Below are 13,218 nucleotides of genomic sequence, written 5' to 3'. Positions count from 1 at the left end.
AGCTGAAAAGAGTATCTCGCAAGAATCCCAAACCATAATCCAGGTCTGTATTAGAAGGTGCTGGTTTGACTTGTGCTTTTTTGTAATATTTGGATAACTACAGAAATCCTACAGGAGGTACGGCTCACACACATCATTAAAATTGTTGTTATATGGATTTTAAAATTTAAGATATTTGGTTTTGCTCATTGAATCGTTATATCTGGAAGAAAAAAAAAAGGAGGGGGAAGGGGGGTTCTTTGTATAACATCCACCAATAATAATAGGATTTGACAGAGTAATTGTATTAGACAATGTACAGCTGGTCGATCCCCCAGTAAGCGCAACTTAATGCAGTACTGAGCCTATTACAAACAGTGCTGGCAGCCCTACACCAAAGGGCAGTCAAGGATCAGGCAAGTTGTTTGCTTAGTATCTCTAGAAGAACAACCCTCCCCCCTCTTTCACGGTGTTTTACCGCAGACATGTGGAAAAAACAATTCACTTAGGGCCTTTAGGTATGTTTTACTAGGCACATAGGTTTGAAACAGACCATTTGGGTCATCAAGTTCAACTTCCTACAGTCATCATGAAGTAGAAATTTAGAACTATCAGAAGAAAAAAAGCTTTATCAGGAAAGAAAAAAAGGTTTTTACACAGGTCACGAAAGACTTCCAATTGCCTTGAAACAATCATAAAAAAATACATACATCTCATCAAGTATTCCTCCTTCCTCTGGAAGGAAAAAATAATGTATAGCTCATTTTCTGTTTTATTTTCTGTTTTATTTTGAAACTTTGCATTCAAACATGTTTTTTTCTCCAACAGTTGAACTTGATTATACCATAATAGTTTGGATGGTAAAATTTACATTTTTTTCCAATTCGCATATCAATAAAACAATTATTGTCAGTACAATTGAAGTACTATGTTTAAATTATGGAGCAGTGTGTAATATAAAACATGATATTCTGTCATATGTATAGAGAATGATATATTGTGTTTGGATGTAATGTTGCTGCAACAATTGGTGATCCAAATTACTTTCACAGTCATTATGAGATACTGCATATACTGCGTGCTGTCAGATGCCAAGAAGCATAAATATGATTCTATTGTGTAAACAAACAACTAGAACTTTCCAATCTAGTTACTGCATAATAACTTTTATGGTTTTGGGGGCTAGGAAATAAAATGAGATTTACTGAGGCTTAGGTTAGAATAATAGATAAGCAACCATGTTAAAAAAAATCCACGAAGAACAGTAATAGAACATTGTTAAAGCCTATATTAACAGAACAGCCCTATTTGTAAATCCTTATATTCCAAATACTTTCTTTTGTGCCACCTCTGGTTTTTTAAAGAAAATTATTTTTCTTTTAAGAAGGTTTTGTTCAGGATGTGGCTGTCCTATAAAAATTTGTGCCCCTACATGTTGGTACCCCACCCACAGCAAACATGGTTAGTCGTTCAACTTTTTTACAAGAACAAAACCTTCTGAAGAACATTAAGCAGCAATACTGCTGCAAGTGGCTAAGCAGTATTTAGAATATATTTCTAAATTTTATGTCTGTCCCTTTTCTAAAATATATGCTATTGATACAATTTTGTATCTTATGCACTACTCAGCTACTTAAAGTGTCATTTTAAGTTTTTAAATGCCTGAGTATTAGCCTGTCTCTGTAGGAAAAATGATAATGTGAAAAGCAGTACAACAGTATGGATAACATGGTGCAATCTTTATAATATTTAGAGTTGTCTATATTTTTTTTTCCTGGTAAATACTGATAGAGAAATAGTAATTTAAAGAAAATCTCAAAAAAAGTCAGAAATATCAATTGTATTAATTCAAGATATAACTGATTTAAAATACTAGGCTGTCATATAGCTATTATGGGCTTTCAATGTGAGTTTGTGGTAGTATGTTGTAGACTTACTAAATTAGAGACATCCATGAAAAACTGATGAATTAAACCCCATCCTTTTTTCCTTCTAGCAATTACTTGTCGCAGACAAGATGGAGGACAGGCTGACATCAGTGAGTGCCTTAAATATGCTGGCCCCTTACCATCCTTAACACAGATGTGCCAGATTCCTTGCCAAGATGATTGTCAGTTTACAAACTGGTCAAAGTTTTCTTCCTGCAATGGGGACTGTGGAGGAGTCAGAACAAGAAAACGCACTCTTGTTGGTAAGAGTAACAAGAAAAACAATGCATCTTTTATTAATCGTTGCTACTGTTTTGATTAAAGCCTTAGTTGTTCTGAGGCTCCCTTATGACAAGCAAGCAACATTTGTCATTGGAACAGAAAGCAGACCCATTCTTACTGTCATGCTCTATATAGTTGGTGGAACAACAACAACAAAACAGAGAACTCCTGCTTTATGTATCAAACGCTTGATCATAGTGAAGTGGCTAGAGAGAAGTAAGGATAACAAAGGAAGCTGGTGTTTCTGCTCTATGGTGTATAGATAGTAAAGAGTAAAGCAGACCATTTCTCTTTCTGACAGATAAGTCAGCATTATCTGTAGTTGTGGGGAGGTGGAAAACTTCAAGCGGCATAATAAACCAACAATCTGATTCAGAGTCTGAGGAAATAATAAAAAAAAAAATTCTTTACCTGCATTTTGTTGAGCATTCCATTGTCTTTACAGCAAAAGGGCCATACTTGTTTGGTATTTAAACGGTTTTCATAACTTGCTTATTCAACATCCTGATTCTGCATCCTCTGCACAAAGAGGTAAAAGAAGGTTCACAGGATCACAGAATCTCCACAGCCTCTCTGGGCAACCTGTGCCTGTGCTCTGTAAACACTTTGTAAATGGGTTTACTGAGCACCCGCATAGTAAACAAGTGCTTCCTGATGTTTAAACATAACCTCCTGCTTTCCACTTTGTGCCTGTTGCCTCTTGTCCTGGCAATGGGCACCACTGAAAAGAGCCTGGGTCCGTCCTCTTTGCACCTGCCCTTCAGGTATTTACAAACATTGATAAGATTCCCCCTGAGACTCCTCTTCTCCAGGATGAACAGTCCCAGCCCTCTCAGCCTCTCCTCATAGCAGAGGTGCTCCAGTCCCTGGATCATCTTGGTAGCCCTCTGCTGGACTTTTTCCAGCAAGTCCATGGCGCCTTGTAGTGAGGAGCCCCAAACTGGATTCCAGTCTTCCAGGTGCAGCCTCAGCAATACTGAGTGGAGGAGAAAGATCACCTCTCTTGACCTGCTGGCAGTGCTGCCTAATGCAGCCAATAATACTGTTAGCCTTCTCAGTGGCAAGGGCACACTGCTGACTCATGTTCCACTTAGTGTCCACCAGGACTCCTAGGTCCTTTTCTGCAGAGCTGCTTTCCAGCTGAGGTGGCCTCCAGCACGTCCTGGTGCACAGGGTCATTCCTCCACAGGTGCAGGACTTTGCACTTCTCCTGGTTGAACTTCATGAGGTTCCTGTCGGCCCACTTCTCCATCCTGTCAAGGTCCCTCTGGATGGAAGTATGGACTTCAGGCATATCAGCCACTCTCCCCATTTTTGTGTCCTCTACAAACCTACTGAGAGTGCACTCTACTCTATCACCCAGATCATTATGGAAGATGTTAAATAGCCAGCATTGCACCCAAGGGTACACTGCTGGTACTGGCTTCCAACTAGACTGGCCATACAGCCTCTTCTCAATCCACACTCTCTCTGCCCATCTAGTTCATACTTCTTACCTGCAGTTTTGAATGTCAAACTTCTGATTAAGATGGTCCTTCCCTTGTCTGAATGTTTACTCCTTAAAGTTCTTTGTGTTCTTAGTTCTGTTATCATCATCCAGCAGCTCAGATCACTGCAAGAGGCAATACTCTGCTTAATTGTCTGCCTTATTTTTGACAAAACTGTGAATAATCTTTAGTGTATGAGTTTCTTCTTCTTTATGAGGGTCTTTCTCTGTTTTGTGATGCTCTGTTTCTTTGTGTCCATGAGAGGGCTGTCCCTTGAAATTCCTTGAGGTTTTACTTAAAACAGTTTTTCTACTGATGTCCAGCATTTGCCACAAATTTTTCCTTGCTCTATGTTGTGGACACCCTTCCACTTTGAAAAACATTTTCTTCAACCCTTTTTTTTTTTTTTTTTTTAATCTGCTCTTTTATTTCTGCATGAAGTGAAGAGAAAAAAAAAAAAGCAGGCTGTGCTTTCAAATTTTAACTGAAACCTCAAGAGTGAGACTTGGCCTCTGTCACAGCACTATTTGCCAAGTAGTCTATATTGTCTATGTTAGAGGCAAGGTAGCTAAACGGGGTACCCATTGGCAGTCTCAGAAAGAATATGATAGGATAAAAACCCTATCTTCCATTTCATCCCTGTAGACAGCGAATAATTAATATCTTCAGAAATACTTAAGAAATGTGACTGTCTTATAATTCCAATGAACTTTATGCTAGGCTTGCTTCCACATGTGGGGAAAAAAACCCTAACACTTTAAAAAAAAAAAAAAAAAAAGGGCAAGAAATAATAGATTGTCTTACCACACTATCAATACTGTGAGATTCTTACCTGTTATGAGTTAAGTTACCCCTTCAGATTTGCTAAAGCAGTGATAGGTGCTGTGGTGCTTTCTCTGTTGCAATGAGCTACCATACAGGTAACTGGGAGTGCGTTCATAATCATCCATAGTGAAAATGATGATGATGAGGAAGATATTTTTAGTATAAAGTTGTATTATCAAAAGAAAACTCATTTCTTCATGTGCCATCTTTTTTATTGTAAATAAAGGCAGTAGTAAATATAAGCACTAAAGGGGGCTGCAAAGTTGTGTCCAGTGCTTAGGTTTGACAATCAAGGAAAATCCTGCAAAATATTAATTTATCGTATCATCTGAGTAGCAGGGATTTTTTAAAACTGCTTCTGTGAAGACTTCTTCATTAATATACATGAGCTGTCATATACAGAAAGGAAAATAGAGCAAACTTAATCATAGAGAAAATTAAAAATAAATTTAATGGGGGTTGGGAGGTGAGTTGGATGGGTACGCTGCAGTTTGGGAAGAAAAATGGTATTTGAAGAGAAACAAATTCACAGAAGGAACTTTCTCTAATAGTGAAGAGGAATGGTAATTATTAACAAAATATTTGATAACAGGTGGTGAATTTAAAGGGTTTTGACATTTTGAAAGAAGGCAGTATTGTACCAAAGATGCATGTTACTTCCTCCTGCAATTTTCTTCAACTTGAGAAAGTTTTATACAGAGATTTATTTATTTTTTATTGGACTGCACACCACTGTTGAAATAGGGGGAAATTATATATTTCTTTATTTGCAAACTTTTTCAAACTGCTTTCAAAGTGCTTGTACACCCCATGTACTTTCATCCAAAGTAAACATAAATATATGGTTTTATCTTAAGTTACCTTTGTGCAAACTATAGACATTCGTTACTTAAGAAATTCAAGTCATTAACCTAAATAAATAAAAATGAATGTAAGTAGTTTTAGGAAAGCATATTTTATTTCAAGAACGTAGATTTGCAAACTTTGGCCTTAGGTTTGTCTTTTTTGGAAGATTTATCTTAAACTTACAGATGGATTTTTTTTTTTTTTTGAGATTTAAACTGATACAAACTTTCTAAAATAATTATTTCTTCTTTCTAGGAAAAAGTAAGAAAAGGGACAAATGCAAAAATTCTCAGTTGTATCCTCTGATTGAGAATCAGTTTTGTCCATGTGATAAATATAGCGCTCAGCCTGTGGGAAATTGGTCAGACTGTATTTTACCTGAGGGTAAAGTGGAAGTATTACTGGGAATGAAGATGCAAGGAGACATTAAGGAATGTGGACAAGGCTATCGTTACCAGGCCATGGCATGCTATGATCAAAATAGTCGACTTGTGGAAACATCACGATGCAACAGTCACGGTATTTAGAAGTTTCTTTTCTGTCATCAATTTATCCATCTGCTTTATTTCATTTAACGTAATATCTGTACAGGTAGAAATAGCAGATTGATATTTATTGCTAAGGCTATGTTTTATCCCAAGATACCTTCAAACACAATACACATTTTGTAAGCTTCTACAAAGATACTTTATTGCTGACTCACAAAACAGAAAACTTTATTTTTGCTGATTACTACAGAGTAATATTTAAAAGCTAAATCACAGTAAAATACCAACTAGGTGTTTTAATAAATAAAAGGCTAATGCTGTCATTTTTCCAGAAAACTGTACCTGTGAATTTGAGAATGAAACCACTTTGAAGAGTCAGATCCTCAAAAAATAAACAGAGACTGCACAGGACTATTTTAAAAAGAAAGATTTTTTTTTTTCTGTGAAATAAGCACAGATTCTTTAGATAGCTTTAATCTCCTTAAATAGCCTTATCTCTACCCTTTCTTCTTCAGTGCCTTAACAGATATGCGTTGACCTGAGTTCAACAGCACACAGTACTTTCTCTGTGTAATTCTGTCATGTGTAAATGTAGGTTGCTTAAAGACTTTATATTCTTTATATTCACATTGCTCTGGGAGGGAACACTTGCATTCCTGAAGAAGATGTATCTATAGTATTAGGATCAAAACTGGCATTTTCTGATTTTCAGTGTGCCAGAAGTGTGCTAATTTACATCACTGGAGTTTCTGTGTTCGTTTGTTTTCCTGCTTGCAGTGCAAAAATTTATCTGAGCTATTGGTATGAAAAACTGGATGTTAGTCTCAATGCCATTAAAAGGTCAATGTAAGTTTAATTTGTATATGTATTCTAATTTATATGTTAAATTAAGATAACAGAAATTTCATTTATTTACCTGAATGAAGTTAAAATAGCTAATCAAAGGAATTGAATGAGTTAAGGAGATTTTAATTATCACTATTAATTCCTGTTTAGAGCTAGGGTAAACTAGAAACTCTGAATGCATGAAGCCAAGCTGTGCCATCTTTGTGATTAAATGGAAAAGCAAGCATTCGACTTAATATCTCAAAGCAAAGCTGGAAGATAATTTTGTGAATAATTTTCTCCAATGTTTATTTTTACCCCAAGTTCTTATTTTTTTTTTTAGTTGTAGTTAATTTATACTGAAGGATAAGCAACTACAATTTGTTTAAATACATCTGAATGTCAAATTTGGCTTATTTTTTCAGATAACTTTTTTCTTTTTTTTTTTTTTGATAAATCATATTTTGGAATGACTGAAAAAATACCTAGATCTTAAACTGTCATGGAACAGGAAACCTGTCTTTAAGTTCTGAGTACTTACAGTGTTCTTTAGTTATGTTCTCAGCTGTTTGCTCTCGGTGTTGAGGCCCACAGGGAATTAGGCCTTGTTTTGTTCTTTTGTATAGTCTAAAAAGACCATGCTATGCTTTCTAGGCCTGACAGGAAGTGTTTGCCAGCTTTGTGGTACCAAACAAACAAACAAACAAAAAAATCAAAAAAAGCTCTCTAATGACCAGCAGCTGTGTGAGCACAGATCTGCTTGGGTTTGGTTGTTGTCCTGAGGGAATCAGAAAGGCCTTCAGGAAGCTGGTAGGGAAAGCTGGAAAAATCTGTGGAACAATCTGAATTGGTCAGAAGCTACCATTATAAAATGCAACATTGAACATTTTTCCTATTTTTTTTTTGTTTGATTCTTTTCAACTTTAACTAAATGTGACCCCATGTGAGAAATTCATATTCTTTCAGCATTGAGTCCAGAGTGACCTTGGTCACTGAAACGTAGAAAATAGTAAAAGAAAAGAAGTCCATGGGAAGCCAGAGTGGCTGATGGCCCAATGCCAGACTTTTGATGTTGACTTGAATAATGGGAAGGGACTCTCATTTTTTTGTGACAACAGCTGAGGGAAAACATGCAAGGGAAGCAGCAGTTGTCTGTCCAAGCGCAAATTACAGGTACTGTACACAGTAGGTAAAGTGCTGCTTTAGGTAACTTGCAAAAAGAAGTAGGAATTGTTTCTTTGCATAGAAAAGGCGTGGACTTTTCTGCTTTCGAACCTTGGCAGTGCATCTTGAGGTGCTTGCCACAGTGGTACAAAATGTCACAGGAAGCCACGTGATTGTCTGCTTCCTTTTTCGCACTAACATCATAAACCCAAAGAGAGGTAAAATATCTCACTATGTGTATGACTGGTGGTGAGAGACTTGGATATTCCAGACACCAAAACACTGTGGTATATAGAATTTTATGGTACACAGCTCAGGTTTCCCACCACATGTGCTTGGTTTCTTTCTGGACAGTATGCAACATCCTGCCTTTATTGCAATATTCCTCTTTGCAGCAGTGATTAATAAACATATTTGACAATATCCCTGTGTCTTTAGAATGTCTATTATAGAATAATTTGAGCTCAATGTGTTTTTCAGTAACCTTAATGATAGCTAATAGCTTAAACCAAAGCTATAAAAAATAAAAATTATTTCGTATCAAGAATCGGAGAGAAAAAGGAAGAAAAAATGGAAACAAAGCCTTTTCTCAACCATTTTTGTTTACCGTTATAACTCTTCATTTTAGCAATTTCCAGTCTAATGGATTTTATCAGTGAATGTCCCCTACATTGACCACAGTGACCACAATGAATAATGAAACAGTGGAAAAGCTACTGACAGAAGATTGCTATTGTACCTGCTATACCCATGGCTACCGTTTACATGCCATTAGCACTAGTAGACCCCAGAGAGACTCTTCCCCAAACATAAAATAGCTTTGATTTTTTTTTTTTCACAGTTCCCATTTTCCCCATTTTTTTTTCTCACTGGAGATTTGAAGTCTCTTTTTACTCTTTGTAAACTGGAAAGGTTTTTGAGTCATTGCTATATTTACTCTAGATTGGAAAGCCTGAAGCCTTTGGTTTTTGTTCCTCTTTGTGTGTGTGTGTGATTTTGTATGTATTTTTATTATTCTTATTTCTTTTAAAAAAATCTTAAGGTATCTGGTTCTTTGATTTTTTTTTCCCTGCTTCATTACATGTTTTTGGTAGTGAAGCACAAGGCACCTATGTGTGTTTTCTCATCAGTTCTATTTGAGGGAGAGACTGCCTTTCTCTTATCCATGGTGTAATGCATAGGCAGATGAAGCCTGGAATTGCTGTTGAACTAATCCTGCATTCCTTGTGCATTCTAAAATTGTTTGACAGGGATTTCAGGTGTACAGGAAATGAGATATTTAATCTGACTCTGATGCTAAGGAATTGAACTGATGCTAAGGAATATATCGCTAAAATTATGGTTTCCTTTCCAGTAGCCTTTCTAGAACAAAAGTCTATTATTGATAGGTGTTATACATGCACATAGTACTACAGACTATTTCTAAGGCTTATCTAATTTATTGTTTGCCTTCAGCATTTTTCCAGGTTTAGCATACTTTTGCAGTTACAAAGGGGCTAGAACAGATGATATAGATGTTTTAATCTAATTTCAGTGTATGTTTGCTGCCTTTTCTGAATATCTGCTTTGTATTCATGGATTATGTTCCAATGATTTGTTTTATTTTTCTGAACATGTATAAGCTGCTGTTTTGCCAGTTAAATCTTACTTTATATCTTGCCAGTATTTATGATGTTTTTCTTGCTGTTTTCATGCCTTTGGTATATGACAGTTCTTTAGTTTGGCATCATCTCTAGGTTTCAGTGTGCTGCATGTTTTTGTCTTTAAGAACAAATGTAAAAGCTTTATTATGCCAAATCAACAAGGGACTTCTGTGGTATCACAATGGTTATCCCACCTGCTAGCAAATAAAAGTGCCTTGTAGCTTCCCATCAATCTGCTTTTAGTTTTTCAAGCTAAACTTGACAGGACTCATAACTCAAGCGTGCTTGGTTTATTTTTGTAAATTCTAACATAGTCGCTTATTTCCCTGTGGAAATGGTAGCATTGAATTTTTCACTAATTTTATACCTAGCACAAGGTAGAGTAAGGTTTGTCTGCTATGTTGTCTGCTTTGTTCAGAAATCTGTTTTACTGTTAGTTCTTGTGAATTTTTTATTTCTTTTCCAAGTAGTACAGTATGTAATCACAAATGGGATATGATTTTGCAAATTAGCTTGGACTAGAAAAGAAATCAAGCTGATTATTTAAGGGAAATGTTTTTTGTGTAGTGCCCAACTTTTACTTGAACTTCTGTTATCTCATGACATTATGAGATAGGAAATGGGGGTAATTGTACTTCTTCACCTGTGACAACATCCTCTAAATCTGACAAGAAGGGAAAACTATACCCACACTGATGTTATTAACATATCATGGAATATGTCATGTGATATACTGAAATGACACAAGAAACTCAAATTGCAAGACTGTCAAAAGTTTTATGTAAATACTGCCGGGTAAATTTATGAAGCCATGAATAGGTTTCTGTTACCAGTCATGCTGTTTTGAGTGGGAGGAATCAGAAGACAGACCTGCTGTGCAATGCCAAAAAATTCATAAGCTGTTTGTTTTGAAAAATGTTGTGTGTTTCTAATCACAGTTCAGTTGACTTCCTCAGAAAAGAAAAGGTGAACAGGAACAGAAGAGTAAATACTTCAGAGATCTTTTTACTGCTTGACACATCTAATTTCAAAATGTTTGAGAAGAGGTAACTAACAGTTTCAAAGAAACTGAGGAGCTAAAGGAAAGGCGCAACACAAGGAAGGCCCCTAATTTTGTAAGAGGTTTCATGCAATAATATTCACAATTTTGAGTGTAGCTATAAAATCACAAGTATGAATAGATTTCTCAATAACTCTGGAGTGACCATAACTCTAAAATAAGGAAAGGCAAAATGTGGTTAAATCTGTTGTTACTGCTAGGTGTGAACACTGGAGGGGCAGGGGGCAGAGTCCTTCCGAATGTGGTCCTTAGATTTCAGTAGCTTAACAAGTACTTCAGAACAAATCCTAAACTAACAGCTGTAAATAGACTTAAGTTTCAGCTGCAGAATGAAAAGATGCTTTTTCTTATTTTGTTTTTATGTTTTTTTCCCAGTATTATATATGCCTAATATTTTGATTTTTCTTTTTCTTTCCAAACTTAAGCTACATTTATTGATAAATAGATAAATACCATTCAGCAGCCATTTAAAGTACTCTGCCTTTGTTATTTTTCAGCCATATCAGTTCTGCAATGTGTGGGCAGGAGCTAACAGCTGACTCTTTTCAACAAATGTGGCAGTGTCAGATCAAAGTGTTAATTGACCTGTTGTTTACCTGTTTTCCTTGGTGGAAGATGTGTGAACTGCCCTTTCTTTGGTTTCTGCTTTGTTTCATTACTACCTAGGTAATTTTACTGGAGAAATACAAAAACACACAGTTCACTTGATACTCACATGTAAGGTTGTTTATTTTTCCCATCAGAAAAGCAGCAGGTTTCATAGCTTTATCCTTGTCATCACTAATATTCTGGAGCTCTGTGGGTAATGACAGGTATCTGCCAACAATCTGTTCTGACGTATTTGTGGAAAAAAAACAATCAAAACAGAGTCTCTGCATGGTCCCTTTAAAGTGTATTTTGGAATTTTCATGACAACAAAATCAGAAGCACACCACTGTCATGCTTATGAACTATACTGTTTACAATATTTAGTTTTCCTCCATCATACCAATTGTAAATCATGACCCACATAAGCTGGGAGGTGGTTATATATGTGTGTGTGCAGCAAAGGCAAACACAGTAGCATGGCAGACAGATGCAGTGTTTTTATATAGGTCGTATTACCCTTCTTAATTCATGTCAGTTTACTGCTAAGACCTTAGGCACAGTCAACCAGTCCAGGATAGTTTGTCTGCTGCCTTATTAGTGTGAGATTATTTCCCCCTTTAGCATTAATTAAATGAGATGCATTGATTTGTGCTGACTCTACAAAGCCCTCCATGGCTACAAGGCTTGTGCAGGGGATTAGAGAGGAATATCTGCGTATCAGTGAATACTTTTACAACAGCTGACGGGAGTATCAATGTGAATCGAGGAATTTTGTATTTAATTGCTTATGTGTGTAATAGTAAACTCTCATAGGTTGTAAGTGTCTGCGTTGTCTAAGATAACAGAACTTGCTGTATCTAGTTGTATTAGGACTTTTTAAAAATCTTCTTTTACACTTTCGGTATTCTAACCCAAAGTTATGCAAATTTACCAACAAAAGATGACAGTGTTAAAATTTAATTGAGATTTTCTGTTGAGTGTTTATTCTAAAATAGATGTATTTCCCATAGGAGTTTCTAATACAGTATGGTAATAGGCTTATGTTCTCAAAGTGGTGTTAGGATACTTTGCTATTTCATAGCCTATATCTCTTCTAAGATTTTTTTATTTTTTTATTTTTTTTATAATAGATGCCATATTTGTCCATCCTATTGTGTATTCTCTTGGAATACACTTGTGCCTGTTGCCCTGCACTAGCATAGGCCTCTGCACTATGGTGCCATGACGTCTGCTCTGTCAATGACACATCAGTCATGAGGCAGTCACCCATCAACCCAAAGACCTGTGTTTGGTTCAGCAGAGACAGAACTGCTGATGAAGAATATGGTTAAGTATTAACAATTGCTCTCAGATTTTGAGCCTTTGAAGGACAATCCTGGAAAAAAAAAAAAAAAACAATTTGGAGTCCCATCTATTTTTCCATGGCTAGGCAGAAATATGAATAGTCTCAAGAAATGCATATATATTCTGTTACAAGTGAAATACAAAGAATTGTTGTTTTGTTTTATTTTGTTTATCCTGGAAGATGAGATCCTAGGACTTTGTATTTCCTTGAAAAAAATATCTTAAAGAACATAACCATTACTCTGACTGTGTTTTTTTCTTGGAAACATAGCATGACATTTTATTCATAAAAGCAGGAGTAGAACTCTGTCAGTCCTAAGGACAAAAGAGTTCATGTAAACATTAAGATGCTCTTTATGTCTGCACCCTTCAACCCAAGTAGTGGGTCTGTTCTTATACATTGCAGGTGTGGTTTATGGGGGGAAAACTGGAATCTTACATCCACCTATTTAACCTGCTTGGTCATTAGACTAAGCACGAAGTCCATTAAAGTCCTCCATTATACATTATCCATCACATCTGTTAATGACTTTGTTCTAGGAGTCCAGATTTTATAGCCAATTAGCAATGGACAGTAAACCTTTCCTTTTAATAATGATTTCAATTGATACACCTAGTAGTTTAAGGCATTTGTTAACTCGTGGTTCAGTAATAAATATTTAATGATGGAACAGCCACAATCTCATTCACAAAAGACAACTGCCCATTTCACAGCCTGGTGAAGTCCAGCTGATAAGAGCTGAAATAATTGAGAAATAA

At 36.0% G+C, this 13,218-nt stretch overlaps 1 protein-coding gene across 1 annotated transcript in view; it reads left to right on the top strand.

Moving 5' to 3' along the window:
- The window catches only part of THSD7A (thrombospondin type 1 domain containing 7A), a 205,442-nt gene that overhangs the window by 154,478 nt on the left and 37,746 nt on the right, over nt 1-13,218 (top strand). Inside the window, 2 exon segments of the mRNA XM_040550373.1 lie at nt 1,976-2,170; nt 5,603-5,866. Coding sequence (XP_040406307.1) covers nt 1,976-2,170; nt 5,603-5,866 — 459 coding nt within the window.

Source organism: Cygnus olor, chromosome 2, assembly GCF_009769625.2.
Source record: "Cygnus olor isolate bCygOlo1 chromosome 2, bCygOlo1.pri.v2, whole genome shotgun sequence".
NCBI classification, from domain to species: domain Eukaryota; kingdom Metazoa; phylum Chordata; class Aves; order Anseriformes; family Anatidae; genus Cygnus; species Cygnus olor.
This window is presented reverse-complemented; position numbering and strand designations above follow the sequence as displayed.